The sequence below is a fragment of the Rhyacophila brunnea genome, unplaced genomic scaffold (genome assembly GCF_057557595.1).
Source record: "Rhyacophila brunnea isolate RB1 unplaced genomic scaffold, BYU_Rbru_1.0 scaffold_3, whole genome shotgun sequence".
Lineage (NCBI taxonomy): Eukaryota > Metazoa > Arthropoda > Insecta > Trichoptera > Rhyacophilidae > Rhyacophila > Rhyacophila brunnea.
The window spans coordinates 58,521,330-58,542,761 of NW_028232965.1; the positions used below are offsets into that span (position 1 = coordinate 58,521,330).

The 21,432-nt window shown below is 33.5% G+C and overlaps 1 protein-coding gene across 2 annotated transcripts; it reads right to left on the bottom strand.

Moving 5' to 3' along the window:
* Nucleotides 1-1,778: 1,778 nt before the first annotated feature.
* On the bottom strand, nt 1,779-20,518 carry LOC147068619 (putative protein kinase C delta type homolog). Of its 2 annotated transcripts, none has more exons than XM_085952098.1 (5): nt 19,295-20,518; nt 10,204-10,439; nt 8,321-8,436; nt 3,537-3,622; nt 1,779-2,204 (listed from the first exon to the last, which is right to left on the bottom strand). In XM_085952098.1, the coding sequence occupies exons 1-5, from the start codon at nt 19,373-19,375 to the stop codon at nt 1,986-1,988; spliced, it is 738 nt and encodes a 245-aa protein (XP_085808224.1). In that variant the 5' UTR covers nt 19,376-20,518; the 3' UTR covers nt 1,779-1,985. The 2 variants fall into 2 exon arrangements, with proteins under 2 accessions (XP_085808224.1, XP_085808225.1); XM_085952099.1 differs by having other exon boundaries at nt 19,890-20,039.
* Between the last annotated feature and the right edge of the window lie 914 nt (nt 20,519-21,432).

Genomic DNA, 21,432 nt, shown 5'->3' on the forward strand with positions numbered 1-21,432 from the left:
TCGGCAGATGGATCGTTTAGCAATGCAACTCGCATGTTTGTCGTCAGCTGAAGTGTCTTCACATAGTACCACAGAGTCGATGATTTAAGGCAAGCATTTATTTCATCAGCAGCGGTCGATCTTGGAATGACTGGTAGTGTTTGGCGAAAATCGCCAGATAGTAGAATCATTGCGCCTCCAAAAATTCTTGAGTCATTGCGCAGATCTTTCATAGTTAGATTGAGCGCTTTCAATGCGCGTTTGTGCGCCATTGAGCATTCATCCCAGGTGATGATTTTACTTGCTAACAAAACTTTGGCCATTGCTGAGTATTTCGCAATGTTGCATGTCGGTTTTTCAGTCGGAAATTTCAACGTTGAATGAGGCGTTCGGCATCCTTCTAACAACGTGGTCACTATCCCAGAAGAAGCAACTGCTACAGCATTTTCGGATCTCGCACGAACAGTAGCCAAAATCAATGACATGAGGAATGTCTTCCCAGTTCCATCGGGCGCGTCGAGGAAAAATAAGCCACCATTTCCATCATCAATTGCCTTCATTAACGTATTAACGTATCGTACACTTCCTTCTGTTGAGGGTTCAACAGTGGTACATTCGTTCGAACTGATTGGTTCAATGCATCTCGATCATATTCACGATAACGTTCCAATTCTCGATTGAAAGCGTCGTTCATTCCACGATGTGGCGTTGGCATTCCTAACTTGACTAAAAAACTGCCACACATGAGGTGACACATGTATTCGATCAAAAGCAAAGCCTGGTTATGTATCTCCTCATTCACCTCGAGATCGGGATTCCCTGAACTGACACGAATTCGATGTAAAATGTCTTCTGACATGTCATCCTTGTATTTGTTTTACAGTTCAGGTGGATTCGATGAGAAGCATGTCGAAATAATGATAGTAAATAAAGTGCGTATCTGACTTAGAGATGCAGAAACAATTGCTTCAGCGATTGTCATATCGCAATGAGTATCGTTTTCAAGAAAATTCAGCTGTTGACATGGAGCACGAAATGTTAGGCATACCACACCATTGTCAGTTAGACATTTCGACTATCATTCTTTCTTTTGTTTGTTTGTTTCTTGTTTATTGTTTCTGTCATGTATAAGAGATGGCGTTGTATACGGATTTAAATTTTTTGTGATTTTCTTTTATTTGCGAATGGTTCATTGTTCAAAATGTCAAAATGTATGAGAAAATTAATTTTATTCATAATTTTCTTTTCCGTAAAATTTTCCGATGTTTTAATAGTTATTCTGCTATTCGGGGCTGAGACAAATCCAACAAATCAAAGATCATAAAAATCGTTCCTGCCGTTCTCGAGTTATAAATGGTGTAACTAACCCGACTTTCTTTTATATATATAGATTAATATCCATCCTATTTTTAAAAATAAAGTTAAACTATAATATGATAAGTATGTACATCGTAAATCGTAGGTACACCAAAACACCACGTATCCTTTATTATCCATCTAGCATTTCATTTCGCAGACAATTGATTTATATAGGTACCTATAATATGAATTGTACTATCAGTACCATTCTCACTTTCGATAGAATAGAAAATAGTGCTACCTATTATTGAGTATGTTAAAACTATCGATATTTTACACAGGAATCTGTTTTATCGACCTCACTTAAATATACAAATATTTTGAAAACGATTTCAAAATTATATATTTACAATTAAGTATTTTTAATGGAAAATAATAATTAATAATAAACTAACATCAATAATCTAAACAAACTTTTACATTCAAATCTTTTTTTTTTTCATGTTCTATCTTAAGAAGATTATAATATGGGCCTCCAAAGAGTGAAATAATAGCATAATAAATATACTGAGGTCGGTAAAGGTATTGATGTGATTCTTTTTTCCAAATCACGGTAAATAAGATTAATTGGTTTATTTCTAACCTAACCTAACCTAACCAATTTATGTATTTCCCTTATTCAAAATAATTTGACACTATTATATCATTCAAATCCGCTTTGAATTTTTCATCTTTTTTACATATAAATTGATGACCGTGTTGCAAAAGAATATAGTTCTAATAAATAAATAAATACCTTCACATTTGAGTCCTTGTCGGAAAAATCCATAAAGCAACGATCCGCAATGATCACAAAAAGTCGGAGACACGAAGGAATGTGGACGAAATCGATGAGGAAGGTCAATCTTGAACCGCTCCCTAAGATACTAAAATTAATCGTTTGGTCAATTATTTCCACGTCAGATATTTCAATTTCATTAAAATGCAGTTATTTCAGACCTATCATATTTGATGAGTTGATAGCATTATTTATCAGTTGGTACTTACATATTTTTTTTAAATCTGTATCCATAGAGATAGTAAATAGGAACACGATAAAATTACATTTTACAGCAATATAATTATTAATACTAATAGTAAATAGTAAACACAAAGAATGTCGATAATTAGATATTACCTACTACTAGAGGTCTTGAAATTGAAAGTGGTGTTACAATCTAAAATAGTTTTTTTTTCTAGATTATGAATATAATATAATATTATTAATAAATGGTGATATTTATTATCATAGAGCTTGCAATACAAATTTATTCAATGGAATAAATGAGGACCAATTTGGATAGATTTATAATATTGTGTGTCATTTTTACATTTTTTCTAGTCACTAGTTGCATTCTTGTTTGACTATATTTCGTACGTGTCTAGCGCCTAGTGACATCCCTTGTGGAATCATCATTAGGTACCATTATTCCAATGTATTAAAACTTGGTATAGTTGTGCTACTAAACTTACGCATTATAGTGTTACAAATAAACAGATGAACCTTAAAATATGTCGTTAATCATAAAATAGCTGTTGATAAATCCATAACATAAAAGGATCATATAGATTTATCACTACTAAAACAGAGAGTGAAGAAAACAATATTAACCCATTCACTGCGTCCAATGCAACTGGTGCGTTGCCCATTGTGGCCATTATACATAATTAGCATGTTATTTAAATGTGGTAATTAAATATTAATTAAAATGTCCGCAGCGAATGGGTACCTATAGGTATCTAAATTGGCGAACGGTTACCGTATTGGTTCATATGGTCGTGGGTCCTGGGTTTGAACCTTGTGTCTGGAAAATTCACATGTTGTCTTTCAATGTGTTTGGACCACAGTATGTACCTAATAGTTCGAGCAAGAGGCTTAATTCCGTTTCTCGTAAAATCAAAAATCTGTCAATACAATCTCCGCTCTGTGGAGGTTATATTGACTATAAAAAATGATTATGAATAATTACTTATAGGTATTTTGAGTGAGTAAATAGATATTTCAGCGTATATTATACTCGTATCACGACGATGCGAATACTCGTATGTGATAATCTGATAAAATTATATTAGGATATCGCGGTCGCGAGTGTCGCCGATAAATCCAATGGAATGCAAGCCAAATTAAAATAGCAGAAGAATTTTTAGCAAAAAATATGTTTCGATTTAAAAAGAAAAAAAAAATAGAAAAGCTGCATTAAAATAATACATTTACTTACAATTGTACTCTCTGAGTTAAAGCTCGACTGAGGACACGCCCCCAATAACTTTCCATGGCACTTTTTATGAACCGCTGTCTGGCAAGCTAGAAACAAAAGACAATTTACCCATTATTAATCTGCAAAAGTTAATTTTCGCCGAATTTCGAAAATTTATTGAAGTTATACTTCTTTTGGCGCGTTTGGGGAATCAGATCAGAGTGTATTTTTGGCGTGTGACATGTAACAGATAATTTATTTTTTAACACGAAAAAAACACACTCGTTTGGATTCGAACCACCGATTGTTCGGTTATCAGCCGAACGCACTACCTTTACGCCACGGTATGGTACTGCAATCGTCTCGGTTATACAGTATAATATTAAAGTTTAGAATTGTTCCATTGCCTAGGCAGCGAATTTATTATTGTCGACCATTTGCAATTCCTTACATAAACAAACGATCAAACGTCAGAGTGACAGTTGGTACTTTAAAAATAAAAACAACGAGAAACCATTATATAATTTAGAGTGTATAGAAATAAACCAACGGCGTTCCAATAAGCGGTACTTTATCTTGAGTGTGTAATTTAACAAGATAACTAAGAGCTAGTCAAAGAATCTAGTTTATCACAAGTTTTGTTTTGTTACGCCAAAGAAGTATAACTTCTAACGCGCGTACATAAGTACATTTTAATTATTGTATTATATTTATTTAAAATGATGGTTAGTTTACAATAATTGACAGATAGCATTAAAAGATCAAACTTAGGTCTTGAATAATATTCGTCAGTTACCTACACATATAGGTTTATTGTATGAACCCACTTATAAAATCTACAAAAAAATGTTTATATTTAAAATAAGATATACATAAAATCTATGGTAAGATAATATCAAATTCCAATATTTCAATCATAACAGTAATGATTGAAATATGTACATATTTAACAAAAGCTCAAAAACATACACATTAGAGAAATTCTAGAAAAGAATGGTTTTCAACCCCATACCTTTCACTTTCTGGGTGATCACTTTTATCCTTTAAACTATCGATACACCTGTCTTTCTTATAACTTAATATACTAAATGCGGGATCCAATTCTGTCAAGTAATTTTACTTTACAAATGCCTACCAAGGCAAATAACATGATTTTTATAAGTGGCATCGGCCGAGACCGAAGATTGCTTATAAACATGTTTATCATAAAAGATAAGACGAGAGACGAAGACATATTATAAATCATCGCCGTATTTTAATTGAAGGGGCTTATTACGAAATAATATTTTTGGCGAATGTGGATTGTCGTTATAATTAATAGGCATAAGGTCTATTATTGCTGGGTAAACTTTCTTGCGCCTCCTCTCACGGACTTCAAGTGTAACAAATTCCAAAGATCGCAAAACACGTGCGATGGATTCACTATAACGTGAACATTTTTTGCAAATTGTCACACAATTCCCCTAACTGCGACGCATGTACAGGAACTGGCTTCATAGTATTTAAAAAAAAAATACATATTAACTCACTTATTTTATTTGAAAAAAGTATACGAGAAATCAGATCATATTATAATATTAACTGATGATTTTCATAAATTTAACATTCCTCCTGAAATTACGAAATGTTGGATATTAATGCACTCACTGCCAAGTAGTCCTATCTTCAAAAACCGTGGGTTTGAATCCAGTGGCAAGCTCAAATTGACATGCTATTAATTTTTTTATAAACGTTTACTTTAAATTTTAAAATACGTGTGGCGATCAACGAGTCCCGAATAATAAGCAGTGTCAGCAAAATCCTGACATACGAATAGTTCTCAAATATTATGTATTTAATTATTATTGTTTATATTATTATCCATAGGCCGTCGTCAGTTTTGTATAATGCTGAATCAGTGAGAAACGCTGAAAATAACATTATCATATATATTTTTAAATTCTAATGGATTTAAGTTTTGTACTATTTCATTTGAGTCGTTTTTTGCGACCCGGGTTTCGCCTTTCGGCATCTTCAGGCACTATGTATACTCACCAAAAGGAAAATATACACTGTTTGTCAAATTCCATTAAGTATCTATTAATACATATATTTTTCTTGCTTATAAATTTCACCTTAGGAATATTTATTATGTTGAAAATGCATTTTCTCACCGAAGGCCTGGGATACTCAGTGTAAGCATTTTCAATCGTGATGGGTTTCAATAAAAAAGCCATCGCGATTGAACGAATATTTATCTTAGTTGAGAACTGTCATTAAGTATCATCGTGCTTTGGGCGAAAATACCCACCTCGCTGTTATCTTTTATCGTTGTATCTATGTAAACTGTACGTGTCAATCTATCAAATAAACACGCCATCTCCGCCGGTAACTCCAAGTCTTCATTCCACACAGCAGTCACCTCCTCATCACACCATCATATCCACTACATCCAAATATACAATGAGCTGAGAATGTGACTAATGACCATCTCTCTTGTAGCGAATTTTCTCCACCCCGGTAAAATTACCCCCTAAACTGGTAAAAGTTGGGTAATATAGTAAATTACATATTAAACTGATATTGTGTATCATTTCTTACATATAGGCATGCACATAATATGGATTATTATAGTAGGTACCCAAATTATTTATGAGACCGAGAAACACAATATTTAGATTAGTGTATTTTGCGGTATGAAAGCTAGCCGCAAATTATTATTTTCTATAAAGACCGGTTCGCATTTAAATAACTTCATTAAAAAATTGCGTACCGGCTAAAAAGGAATGCTAAATTGTTTTTTTTTTTTTTTGAAAAAGTCGCTTTATTTGATACCGAACAAACTCAAAAATACTCGATTACATTTTATAATATTTCACAGATGTTATTGTTTGAAGGATTATGATGATTCATCATACAACACTTAGAAAAAACTTGCATCAAAATGCATTTACATTTATATAACAACATTATTCTGGTAGGTACAGAGAGAATAGGTCTGGACAAGTTATAACACGGAATATTTCATTTTCTGAGCTGAATTCTTCTTATATAGGTCAAAGACACGGAGATCTTATAATGCAGCTGTATGCATTATTTGCATGCGCGAACCTATAGGTTAACAGCTATTAAATTCAATACGCTTTGTAGGTACTTGTATAGATCTTTCGGATATTTTCTTGCAAAGTCTTTCATAGCTAAGAAGCAAAACATATACATAAGTATTTAAAATGTCTACACAAAAATGTTTTTGTTATCGAATTAATGATGGGTAGAGCCAACGCGGCCGACTGCCAAACTTTCAAAAGCTTCGAAACTCGAGCGTAACTCTGTTATTGTTTTATTTATCGCTGACAGTACACTATCCGTGAATCAACTAAGTACCTATCATAATTATTCTGAATACACATGGCATCAATATTTATCGCATGAATTCAGCTCATGGTTCATGGCTAAACAAACAATTTGGTTTAGAAAAAAATGACACTCAAAAGAATGCGGTTATAGATCGACCACAGCGTGAAGAGTGTTCCTTAGTTGCGAGGGTCTTTTAAAAATAGGACGGAAAAAAGAGAACACGATGAAAACCACCCCGTATTTTCTACCTTACTATTATAATGTAATACTGTGTTTATATAATAAATAACCAATATTTAAAAGGGTCCTGTTTGGTTTGTGTAACTGGAAATATTAAGTGTCCATTATGAATCTGTATTGCTAGCAGTAAGTTTGGTAACTTGTAAAAAAAGTCCACGAACCGACCGATGCTCATCAGAATGATTACAATCTGCGCAGCTTCTTTATTTATGGAGGGGTTATAATATACACTGGTGGTGCAAGAGCCCAGGGTGGACCTTAGGCTCCTCAAGTCATCTTCCTATGTCCAGTCTATCTTCATACGGTCATTTTAGTCGCTAATAGTTTGGATAATGTTGAGTTCCCAAAAGTCCCCGTAGACAACTCGGATGTGATGTACGCGCCACACTTCATCTCCATTCTTGGAGTTATGATACTTTATCAAAATTCATCGGCCATTAACGGCCCACATGCTCGTCGTAGGTCAAAATTGAATTTTTATTATATTTTCAAACCATGATCCTGGACACTTCTTAAACGTTGTAGATAATCTATTTATATAATTTTGAAGCCTTATTATCCCTTATATTTATTTTAAGCATTTAATGAATGCATAAAGTATTTTTATTACATAAAATAGTATTCTTTTAAACCTCTCGCTCTAATGTTTTAGAATATAGTCATAGTTCAGTACATAAATGTGCAGTGGTGTTAATATTTTTCACATTTATTAATTTTTAAACGCATTTATAAAACCATTAGTATAATTTATATCGACATTATTATAGTGAAATATTTACGATAAAAAAATATACTGATAATCTCTGTGATCCCAAATTTGACAAGAATTAGGCATTTTATTATTCAAAAATAATTCTAAAGATACTATTTATAAGCTATGTCCTTGACCATTCAAGTGTGATAAACATCCTACGAATAATGATTGCTTTATAATAATTAATGACCTAAGAATAAGGTAGTGTTTTTTTGAAATACGCCATTTCTTTTGGCATTCCCCAGTGGTTAAGCTACAACATTCGGCCGTAGCCATACATTGACAAACTATAATTGAAGTAGGGAGTAAAATTATGTTAACGCGCGTGTTTGAACATGTACCGTTAAAAAAAATCGGTTAGGTAATATTGCACTAACTTTATTACTTCACAGTACGTGCTAGAATGGTCGCAAATCTTTCTAAGCATTTTGTTAAATAGAGACGAATGATAATTATTAATTTATAAAACACTTACTGACACATTGATATCCCTGTTTGCCGAATCCCCATAGAAACTCCTTACAGAAGGCGCAGAAAGTTGGCTGACGGAAAAACTTCGCCACAAAACGATGGCCGTTCACCTCGTGAATTCTGAAAATAACATGTCATTAAACTTTAAAACAATTAAAATTATTTTTGACTGTTTTTCACTGTTATATTATTAGGAGGTATATTATACCAGTTATTTTGTCCACAAATTCTGACAGTTCGACTTATAAAGAACAACACACAATATACATTTTAATTATTGTTCAACCTCATACGGCAGAGTTGCTGCTTCATAACTTTGCACGCCGGCTCCAGGGTGAAAATGATGTATATAATATTTTTTTACATATTATATAATCTATTTATTTTCTTATTGTTACATAAATTAATACAAGTGAATATAATTTTGCACTAATTTTATGCGAGGTAATCAGTGTAGTAAAAAGTGCAAGAAAAGTTGCAAAGTTATAAAACGTATTCTCTAAGTAAATAGATCTCTTATCACGTGAGATAAACTAAAGCAACAATAGGAGTAATTAAACAAAGAATTTATTATTCACACTCAAGTGAACATTATTTAAAACTAGTGTCTTGGGTTCTTTCGTTCGCCACGACACAGTTTATGCCAGAAATGGCGTGGAGACATAGTGGGTGGTAGAACCAAAACATATATGTGCCACAACATATCGATAATGTAAATCTCGTATATTGTTTATAATGACTAATGAATGTTCAGATTTTAAGTATTAGTGGGTAGGTACCTACATTGTTGAAAAGAAAGTCGCCACGAAATGAGCTGACTATTATTGTCGGGAAGTTTCTTACAGACATTTTTTTTCACGGTGACTAAATCGAAATGCAAAATGGGATTTTGAAGAGGTCGTTGACAATTTTTTTGTATAAGCTTACATCTGTTCCAAAATATTGTTTACACTAAAATTAAACACAATTCGGCAAGAAATACTCATAAAGATTTGAAAGACGCAAAAATTTACATGGAAAAACTTGTAACCCGTTATATTATGAGAATGGCCAAATTTGAAGAATGTCTATATTTCACATTTCAATATAATTGTATTTACATTGGATGGAGATCTGCATATAATAAATATCATACTGATTTAATAATGTTCCCACAAAAATCGCGACTTAAAAATGAGTTTTCTATGCTACATACTTACTACCTGCTTTTCCATAATCTATCAAAAATACTTAACTATGATTTCGCTTACGGCCTTCTGATGCCTGCTTAGTATTTTAAAACTCTTCAAACGAAAATTTCTAACATCTCTATCCACAGAAGAGAAAAATACTAAAGCATTTAGGGATTGGTTTTTACTGTTTCGTTGGAATTAGTGATAAGTACATTTAATTTGATAGCAACGTTTACTAATGTCGATATGCATTAAGTTTCACACTATAGATTGTGCATGTGCATTTGTGTAACAGGAAAAGTTTAAAAACCATTCTACAATTTGTTTACCGGCAAATTATGCATATTAATCTTGACTTTTATCGTTTCCCTCGGACTTCTCCCAGGATACTTTGTCAAGTAAAATTGAAAATACAATCATTAATCACTCTTATTCTTCTAATATTTCTTCAGTCAAAACTTTAAAGGTAACAGGTTATGGAGTTATGTTGTAGAGTAGTCGGCACCGCTCAGCCATTTTGTTAGTGTTACGTTGTTGGTTTTATGATTTAGTTTTCTAATGTCTTCTTCATATTTTTTGACAATATGCTTTACTAAGGTTTTATATATATATATTTGTATATATGATTTTTGATTGATGGATATACCCGTCAGATATATACATATAGGTAATACGTATGTAATATTGTTTTAACGTACGTGTCGTAGTTACGTACCTGTGATGTTTAATGGCTCCTCTTCGTTTAGATATCTTTTTTGCTCTGGACCGTTTTGGTTCACAAGCGGCGCCTTCACAATTGAGCGGAACAGAAAGAAAGTTAGCACCACCTCCACCACTCGCCGCTCCGCTAGTCGCACCGCTGGTTGCGCCGCCACTTCCGCCACTCCCAGCGCCACTCACGCCAGGACTGAGCGCGTGGGTAACACGCGCCCTCGGCACTCGTGTCAATCCCTGGAAAATATTTCGTTGTAGCGTGATAAAACGAAAAAAAAATGTAGAGTAAGTACCATTATTTTTTAATAATAATATAATAATGCTAAGTTGATTGTATTGCGAGCGAGTGAATATATTCTCAATGCAAAATGGTCGTTAACACTGAGAATGTCAAGTGATAAAAGTTACATAGCGTCACACAACTAGAGATTGTAATACCGGTATTTAAAATCATTTAAGATCTAAATAAACCATTAAGTAATTAAATAATTTAAAAAAATAAGGATATGAAAAGGGCGAACTGATATTTCAGATGTGATAGAATACACAGTTTCACAAAAACATAATATGGACTTTTATATAGTTTCAGAAATATTTAATCCGATTACGAAATCAAATTCAAGGTATTTGTAAAATTCAGCAGTTCTATCATAATTATATTAACTATACATAATTTTATTATTATTTATTAGGTTATTGATAGATACCTCTGTTTTTCCGACATGCTTCAATGATCATCGGTATTAATACCGGTATTCAATAAGAAATACCGAAAACCGGTATTGATATTTTCATTTGGTATTGGAATCCCTACACTCGACCATATTTTGTATTCAATAGTATTTATAACATAATATAATATTACATTCAAATTCTGTTCAATAAAGAAAGACCTCGTGTCAACACAAAAAAATGAAAGAAAATGGTCTAATCGAAGAAAAATATTTTTTCTTATTAAATCAATCGGTACCTATGTTTAATTGGTTTAATACGTCCTGTAACTCAAGATTTTATCATAATGCTAGTCAAATTTGTATGTAAATTCATTGGCCACGAAATTTTCCTCATTTCGTCTCGATTTTTTTTTTAAAGAGAAATGCAACCATAATTATTAAGATCATAACACATCCAAAGGCATTTAGAACTGATAAAAATACCCATAAGCACCGCAGTCTAAAAACTAGAAACGGTATTGGTATTATGTTATTATGCTAATTTACCTCACGAGCTGTGTTAATTTTATTAAACTTTTAATTTATCAAACGTTCGTTCAAAATGATACACATGGAAGCAAAATCATTCATTAACATAGATTCAATATGTTAAAATCTAGCTTACTGTAACACTACCATTATCTACGAATTGTGTATTTAAATTTGCATTTAGCTGCTTATTCACACTATCAATCCGACCATGTCCGATCCTAATAGTATCATAATATAGTGGAGATTTGTATTAACAGTTTTTGTTTTTACGAGTAATGTAGTAAGTAAACCTTATAGGTCCATACTCTGAGTCACACACAAATTGAAATACAATATGTGTACTTGCCAAACCCATGATTCGAACCTGGGACCCATGACGCCATCGTGGGTGTTATCTAGCTTATTAGCTGCTAATTTACTATACATAAATTTTATTAATACTATGTTATCATATTAACATTTAATTTAGTATCTTAAAGTATGTAGTAAATTATATACCTAATGATTTATGTATTCGATCAACCATAGCTGCTATAAAATTTAAGAAACAAAGTTGTTTCGGATTATTAAAATTTTACGTCTTCATGTATGTACACCTGTTCTTGCCATGCATTATTATCTCGAAAGAATTTGACAACTTTTAGAATTAAAGAGTTGCTGTACAAGAAAATCTTGTAAACAACACAAATTTCTACAGTGGTTATTTTCAAAATAATTGAAGAAGCGATTAATGATTACATAAAATGAAATGACACCGATACGACGTGGTATCGCGTACGAGGACATAATAATTACGAATACTAGTGTCTTATCCAGAGATATTGACATGTTTTCAAAGGTTTATTGTAAAATTAGAGCCTGCAAATATAATAAGAACGCTGAAGTGATTGAATTGTAGGTAACTTAAGTAAGATTTCATATTATTGTCATAGAATTGATTTACTTTTCAAGCAAGAAAAGAAACCTTTTTGCATAGCATTATAATATTTCCCAATACATCGACCTCCTACCACATTTATTAAGTTATATTGTGGTTTCAAGCAACATTACAAGTTTTCTTTTTTTTATGGTGTTAACTGTCAATTCATGGTGGAAATGCATTCCATTAAGAATTAAATAAAAACAATAAATCATTACAATAAAATACTCACTTAACCACTAACAAGTTTGACATTATATCACAAGACAGTTACCTAGTTATTGATTAATATTTAATAACATGACAGATAGGACACGAAATTGAATTTGGTGTGCTCTCCATTATTATATCTAGGGATTGCAATACCGGTATTCAATTATTTATCGATACCGAAATACCGGTATTTTCGGTATTAAGAAAGCATACACGTTTATATTTTCGAAAATGAATTAATGTTATTTTTTCATTATTTACTACTATATTGTATAAATATATAGTGTATAAATTTTATGCTGCCAAAACGCAAATATATTGACCGAAACCAACAAAAGTTACATAATATTAAAACAAAATCCCTCAAATATACTTATATAGAATTGTGGCGATGAATTAACGTATTTCGAAAAAGAAGATATTCGTGGCGAATTAATGTCTTCAATTATTCTATAACTATTGATCTAACGTTGATAGTACATCCAACAAACGTTGTATTTCAGAGAGATTTTCCTGTACCCGGACTAGTAATTTGTAAAAATTAACAGTTCTAAAATATTATCATCAATACATATTTATAAAGGTCAACATAATAAATGTATGTAGATTGCAAAAAAATAGTATTTCAAATAGATTTTAATAGATACGTATGTACTTATTTTTTTCTATAATAAGTTTTGACGAATACCGGTATTCAATAAGAAATACCGGTATTGATATATTCATTCGGTATTGTAATCCCTAATTATATTCAATATAATGATCATGATACTGACTTATTACCCAAACATAAACTACATAAATTGTATATTTTAATATTAATATGACAGCCAAATTAAAAGTCACCCTTTAGGACCTAAAATTCTTATGAAAAAAAATCTAAAATAGGTGGTTGGTGGGTGAATTTTTAGGCGATTTCGATTTCGGCCTTCAGCGAACAGACTTTGTTGTCATAAAAAAACAAAGTCTGTTGCATGAACGCGTGCTAGCCAAAGCGTTACCTACTCCAATAATAATAAATATAACTATACACGAATGCACGCAAATATTTAGTTGTTATAATAATAATAAATTATAATTATTGAGACTTTTGTACTATTCTATATGATTTGGGTTTAGAGACTGGGACTTCGCCTTTTGACATTTTCAATCACTGTATGTTATTTTATAATGTATATGTATAATTACAAAACACGCACGTCCAGTGGAGGTAGGTGATTGGACCTCTTGGATGAGGACAGAGGAAGAAAAGAGAATAATACATTTTTTGACAGTATATTTCGTAGAAATCAAATTGTCAGTAGATATACCTATGTATATGCATGTTAGAAGTTAAAGACTGTTAGTACAATCAAATATGTCCGTCATATGTAGGTATTTATAAAATAAAAAATGAGGGAAATTTTAGGAAAATTATTGAGCGCTCTGGTTCTTAAAATTTGTTATTTCGAGCGCTGGTAATATTATTATACACATATGTAGGCACAGTCACGTCCCTTGGGGGTAGGTAGATTGAGCGTAGCTTGGGGGCGGTAGTTACTCGAAGAGCGGCAAATCGAGGAGAATTATTAGGTGTATTATATAGAAATAGGAACTAAAAACTTAGTACCAATAACGAAAATATCTTTCCATTCAAAAATTCAGCTCACTGGTTGGAAACAAAATGTATTAATTAACATAAAGGTTTAACAGGACTGTATTTTCTGTCGGGTTCGCGATGTCTAGTTTACTTCCGTTGTCCAGCAATGCCACGTGCAGATTTGTGAATTATATTTGAATTATAGGTAGGTAATATTTTTGCCTGTCAACTCGCGAGTTTTGAAAGTTGTCAGGTGTATTTTTAAATGTACTTATCTGAAACCGTGGACTCGCAATATTGTTTATTGTAGTAGAGAGAGATGGCATTTAAATTGGATTTAGTGGTATATATTTTATTAGTAATGTATCCATACAACATATTTCTTAAATATTTGGGTCATGAAAGGATGATAAAATAGACTGTATAAAAAATGGGCAACATTTTCGCGCTGCCAACGGGCAGAAATTTTTCTAGAGACGTCACTGTGTAGGCAGTGGGTTTTCTTTTTAATTATTCCTTATAATTATTTAATATATTTTTGGAACAATTTCCATCCTACATTCGTCATACCTATTTTACAATGACTTTGCTTCGGTCTTACATATATAAATTTATTTCTCAATATAACATACAGTGGTATGCATGGATTTGTAAACATATTCAAATAGTTTTCCAAAATAGATCATCGTGAAACCATTATAATAATCCACATTTCAGATCCTTCTGTTTATTCTAAACGTATGTACCTAATCCGCTTGACTATAAATAAAAACACCTACACAGAATGCTGATACAAATATGTCGATATAATATACATAATAATAATAATAATAATAACATGCAATATGTATGCAGTGTGTCTTAAGTGGGTAACGTTTTCAGAATCTTGATAATATACACTATTATAATAGAGTAAGAGCCGTTAATCGTATTATGTAGTTTTGGAGAGCGGTGCGGCGTCACCAAAATTACCTAAGTAAATGGGGCGATCGCACAAATTATTGACAAATTCGTCACAAACAATGATTATTAATCGTATAAGTATGATGTAGATATTGAACTTTCGGTATTGCTAGTCGTAAAACTTATTATCATGATGAGAAAACTGAGTCTAATCCAACATTTTAATTTAATGGTTTAGGTCTTTAGATCTCTGTTTAGGAATTTTTGTTTTCCAATTCGTCTAGAACTGAACGTTCAAGATTCAAGATCTCTAATGAGATGGTAATAGTGGCGCGACGTATTCAACGTTGTCTACAACAAAATAATATTTTAAGACTTCGCAATCACTTTTAAACGAATGCTCGAAGATAAGAACAGTTTATGAAGACTGCCGAATCAAGTCCATGAATTATTAAAAAAATAATAAAATTAATTTACTTTAGGTATATATTTCTGTTAAAGGTTGTACGAAATTTGTCGGAATCATAGTAAACAAATATATTTATGACGTGACGAAAACCTCGATTTAAATTTGCTGCACTGAAAACATTATACCTGCCCTAAAATTGGATGCCACAAATTTAAAGACAGTTACTCTATTTTACCATCTGAGCTAGCAGGTATATTTCCATATAATACATACATTTGGGTGGAGAAACATATTGTTATGTGGAAAACATTGTACGACAATGTTTATACTTTTGGTATTGCTTGACAAAAACACTTTCGCTGGCATCGAAGAACGTCTTTAGGCCAACTGCAAGAGACGCGTTCTACGATTCTTCGGCCACACGATAAGAATAGATTCAGGTAGTCTGGAGAGAACAGTGATCTCCGGTTTCCGGATCTCCAGGAGGAGGCTGCGAGGGCGTCCGTCTTCCAGATGGAGCCACTCAAGAAAGCGATTGAAGCAACAAGATCAGTGTAGGATTGCTCTAGTCTAGTTAGATGTTAAGCAATTATTGACAACGCTTGTAATTTCAGAAATGAGGCAAAGGACGTGAAGAAATCATTTCGCAAAAAACCGTAGACCTAATTAGATACTACTTTCATCTTTAATTTTTTTTATTTTGTTAACTGTCAATTCATGGTGCAACTACATTGTATTGTTGTTTTTATTTAATAAAACTACTTTCAATAACAAACAACTTTCAGTTGAAAATGTCCCTCTGAGGCGGACGAAACCGGTCCTAATCTATTGATTAAAAGTGGAATAAGTACTACACAAAAATTGCGTTTTATTAAATAAAAACAACAATACTTTCATCTTCTTTTCTGCAATACCCGTCATCGGAGGTTTCGGCTATTTTCCACTTAGCCTACCCTTTTAGCCTACCGGAGATCTTCCCTTGAATGATAAGATGCAAAAGTTACTACTTTCACATTATTCGCAGATAGTCGGATATATCGTTAATAGCTACATACTCCGTTCTAAGAATCCGAGAAGCTATCGCAGGCATTCCTTGTAAGCGATTTTATTAACTTTAACCACATAGCAATATGCCGTTACACACCATATTTTAGATTTTTAAATAATCCGTACAAATGAAATAGTATCTTTGTATGTATGATGTCAATGAAGGGATGTCAATTGTTGTTTTCTTCCAGCATTCGTTTATTTTGTGCTGGATTTCAGTACCTACCTACGTAATTTGTAACGGTGTAACGATACACATTTCCATTTCCAATTCCAATCCAATTCATTTTTTGTCTTGATTGAAAACGTAGCGATTTTAGAAAAACCATGTGAATCTCTTAGGTCGTCTTAGGGTTGTAATTAAATATTGAATTTTATTTAACGTATTAGAAATTATTGGTAAACCATCGGCATCGAATTAGAATATTCAAGACAGGTACTGGTGAAGGGTGGCATTTACCAAAGGGTGGCAAATCGAAGGATAAATCATAAATAATTTATTTATTTTGTTTTTATTGTTTATTAATAGAAACTTTATCAATCTAAACTAAGTGTAACGTTTAGTAGATTTATAGAAGTCAGTGTTATTATTATTGCACACGTGTGTGATTTTCAGGGTGTATTTCGTATCTGACACCTATGTGTATTACAGTTGTTAATATTTCGATTCTACCTAAGCGTCTTCATCTCTACGCTCTACATATTAGCAGTGACGTCCCGTGGGGATAGGCAGATTGAGCGTCGCTTGGGGGCGGCTGTTACCCAAAGGGCGGCAAATCTAGGAGAATCACGAGGTATATATATAAATAGACACCTAAATTTAGTAATAATGGAAATATCTTTCCATTAAAAAATTCAGCTCACTGTTTGGAAACAAAATGTATTAATTAGGTATGAATAAGGATTTTTTGTCGTGTTCGCGATGTCTAGTTTACTTCCGTTGTCCTCGGACGCCACGTTCTTGGTGAACAGCAATGACACATGCATACCTAATTTAAAATTTATCCAAATATGTTTGCCAGTCACTCGCGAGTTTTGGAAGTTGTCAAGTGTATTTTTAAATGTACCCATCTGAAACCGTAGACTCGCAATATTGTCTATTGAAGCAGAGATGGCATTTAAAATAGATATATATTCTTATTAATGTATACATACAACACATATTTCTTAGATATTGGATACATAAAAGGATGATATTATAAAGTACTGTATAAAAAAAAATTGGCGGCATTTTGGCACTGCCTAGGGGCGGCATTTTGTCTAGAGACGTCACTGCATATTAGGTATATTAGTAGTTATATGACATACCTACATTTAATAAATCCTGAATATAATGAGGCCTTGGCGGGGTTTGTGGCTTCGAGCCCCGAGGAACGGACTGATTTATTTTGAAGCTCTCCACTGCCTAAATTCCAACTATGTAATATAACGATGTATCCTATCCAAACATTATTGAAGATAACGACAACATCGATGTCTGGTGACACGTAATAATTTTGGTGGTTAATTTTTATTGCGTACAAGTACGTATCTGTTTGAGTGATCTTATGACCACTTTTATATTAGTTGCAGGTTGCAGGTATTTTATTATGCTTTGGGTAACATTATATAGTCTTATTTTATAAGAAATACGATATTTTAAAGATTTCGGTATAATTTAATAATTGTATGATAGGTTTGAACTGTTTCAAGGTCCCATTTTAAATCTTCTGTCGAATCGATTGCGTCATATCCGTCAAAGAAAATCGTCGTGAAATAATCTCAACTGTCAACTGAACCGCCTAGTTTCAAAACCCCCTAAAACGATTTTAGGTAGGTTTGAGAAAAATGCGAAAAACTCATATCTATTAAATCTGTGAATTTTATGTAAGTAGTTATTATTTAATTCGTACATTCTAAAGAGTATTTTGAATATGTCATTGTATTTTGGCTTATCCATTTTAGGGGCATTTGAAAAGTACACCCAACCATTTTAGCAGGTTTTGAAATTTGCCCTAATTTTTGATCATACGTATTAACGATTTTTGGCGTTTTTTAAAGAATCTTTGCCCATCATATCTATAGGTAACAAAAATATTCATCAGAAATACATATCTAACTCAAAAATTTTCAAAAAGCGTTTTAGGGGGATTTGAAAGTAGGCGCCACCTGTCAATAGAGTTGACCGAATCAGATTCGATATTTTCTACCATAAATATTATTTTAATATAGTTTTTTTCTGAATACTATACGCTTATACTCATACAGTAATAACAATAGAACATTTATTTTATATCTCCATCTTTTTTCAATGATATTCAAGACAGGGATGGAAAATATTGTACATAGTATAAAGATTTTCTTGGTATTGACTAGGCTGAAAAAGCCAATCTAGTGTTCAGACGTTATGACACCCAGAAATCATCAATTTTGCATGCATCAGCCAAAACATTCGTTGTTGAAAGACGTGCAATAGCATACAGTAAAAAAGCAAGAAGATTACATTATTACAAATATTTAACATTTTCTAAAATACGTTTCATTAAAACCCTTTACTGCATAATGTCGCAAATTTGCGACATGTTGTTTTTATGGGGCGCCAATATATTGTATTAGCTCAAATCCGGCCATGTAAATATGCATCTACTTTTTACAATCTGATAGGTAATTCAATCCAAATTAAGCGCATTTTGATAGCTAAGAAATAATGTGACCATCGATTTTGAATGCCAAACTGACGTTACTGGCCTAATGTAAAGATTGGCTTTGGTAATTATCTAATTATAAACAACCTCTCAATGAATAGGTACCTATTTGATAAGTAATTGGAGGAGTTACCGAGTTGTGTCTATCCGGAGGTCTCGCGGGGCGTTTAGGGGCGGCCGGAGTCCGCCGCCCGTGCGCCCCTGTGAACATCATCTTCTTATCGCCCGACTAGCACTCGTCCGCGACCACGCGCACACCTGTCTCTTCCGCGTCGCGCCATCGCCAGCGCCACATTACTACCACGCACCGATATGCACTGTCTTCATATTATTGTTATTCTTTGATATTATGATGCAGTGCCAATACATATTAAAATTGAACAGATCGGCACTCAAAATACTAAACAGTTAACAGGTGGCCACGTGCGGGCTAATACACAACACAACTGAGTTGGGAGACACTTTTCCATAGTCTTCTATAAACACTCCCAGGTTTATAAATTGATACATACTCAAACAATTTCATCTATACCTACGTCCTAGATACTATATATTATTATAATACATTAGATATAGTTAACTTCATATGTAAGTATATTAAAAAAAAAACTATTAGTTACGATGAAAAATTAATAAAAATGTTGTGAAGTGTAAATGCGTGCCTAATTATCTTTTTTTTGTCCGCACGATCACAATTCGCGGGTGATTCAGACGTGTAATGCACTAACCTTCAAAGTCATTCGCGCGAAATATACAATCTCGCTCTTACTGTACATAAAATGTAGATAAACGTTGAAAATGTGATGTTGTCAGGGTCCATCAATAGAATGTTTGTCAAAAACAGCACGAGCGTCGCTGTCCAGTTTCACTATTAATACAGCGCTCGCCCTGCGGAGCGTGGAAGTGTCCACCCTAGAAACGCCCTACCGCCGCGGCGCGCGATATCGCCCGCCCAGTGGAATCGTCCAGATGGCAACTGTCACTGCAAACAATTCACGAATCATCACAAACAATTGCATCACGCCGGACGTCAGTCCGTCTCTCTGGCGTCGCGCACGCCCTGTCAAACTCGGCAGCACGACGCGCGCGCTTCACCGCGACGCCTCAGCGATCGGCTATCGAGACTCATTTGGATTTTCATGTATGAATGCATTACAGGTGGAATCTTCGGAAAATAATGACTGTCGGCGTCCGTCCGTTTCGGAGGTCCGCTGTTGAAGTCGCACCGTTCGTCCGACTGCGGGTCTCCGCAAATAGAGTGCGGCCATTCGGGAATAAAACGGTCGACGAGGGTTTGTTTTGTTTCGAGGCGCGCCGGCTGAGACGATTCGCCGCGCGGGCGCGAAACTCGTGACTCACTCGCTCTCGGAGCAGAGGCGTCGGCGTCGCCGCCATAACGTTTTCATAACGCTCTCGTCGCGAGGAATTTACTTTTATTTTCGAGGCGGGGGGCAAGATGGCCGCCGCGCGCTCTAAAAATAGTCGACGCCGCTTTCCCAACTCGAGAGAGCACTTTGCTGAACGCGCCACGCGTCCGTTGCGCATTTTTTCAAACGCATTCCTAGTATTATATTCCGATAGGTTCCATTGATAGTTTGTCGAAATTTTAATACTTAAGTACATTGGTGAGTAATGTATTTTAAACTCTGATGCGTAAAAAAACATGTTATATCCATTTGACCACAGCGTATTATTATTGTTACCTTCTTAATGTGTCAGCCTATAATGTCATGGGTCCCGGGTCTATACAATTCACATGTTGTTTTTCAATGTGTCTGGACCTAATAGGTTCAACAAGCGGCTAACATCAATTTCTATACACAAACACAAATAAAAAATCAAAAATCTACACACAACCTCCACCCCAACTCCAACCAGGAGGCCCATATTATGATCCTCTTAGGATCGAAAATGGTGAGAGTGGATATTATTGAAATTAGCAAAATCAGCCAATTTATGCTGAAGACTCGTATTACTGTTTTACATTTCACATTGAACTACTTTCTAACGTTAATTTTATTAGCTATAACGTAAATTGGAATGACCCATAATATACGATTATGATCTTTTTAGGATTGAATATGATAAAAAAATCCTAGATTCAAGTTGATTCTGAAGACGGGATCCAATACGACCATGGGCATTTTAGTTTTTTTTTTTTTAATTAAAGGGTCTAATGACTAAATACAACTATTTTAATTTTCGTGTTTATACATATTACTGAATACGAAATATAATTAACCTATGGATAGCCAGCCGACCAAAATTAGG

Coding starts and splice junctions, on each gene's coding strand:
- LOC147068619 (XM_085952098.1), bottom strand. CDS start 19,375: ATGATGTTCACAGGGGCGCACGGGCGGCGGACTCCGGCCGCCCCTAAA. Junction 8,437..10,203: donor GGAGCCATTAAACATCACAG/GTACGTAACTAC, acceptor TGTTATTTTCAG/AATTCACGAGGTGAACGGCC. Junction 2,205..3,536: donor TTAACTCAGAGAGTACAATT/GTAAGTAAATGT, acceptor GATTAATTTTAG/TATCTTAGGGAGCGGTTCAA.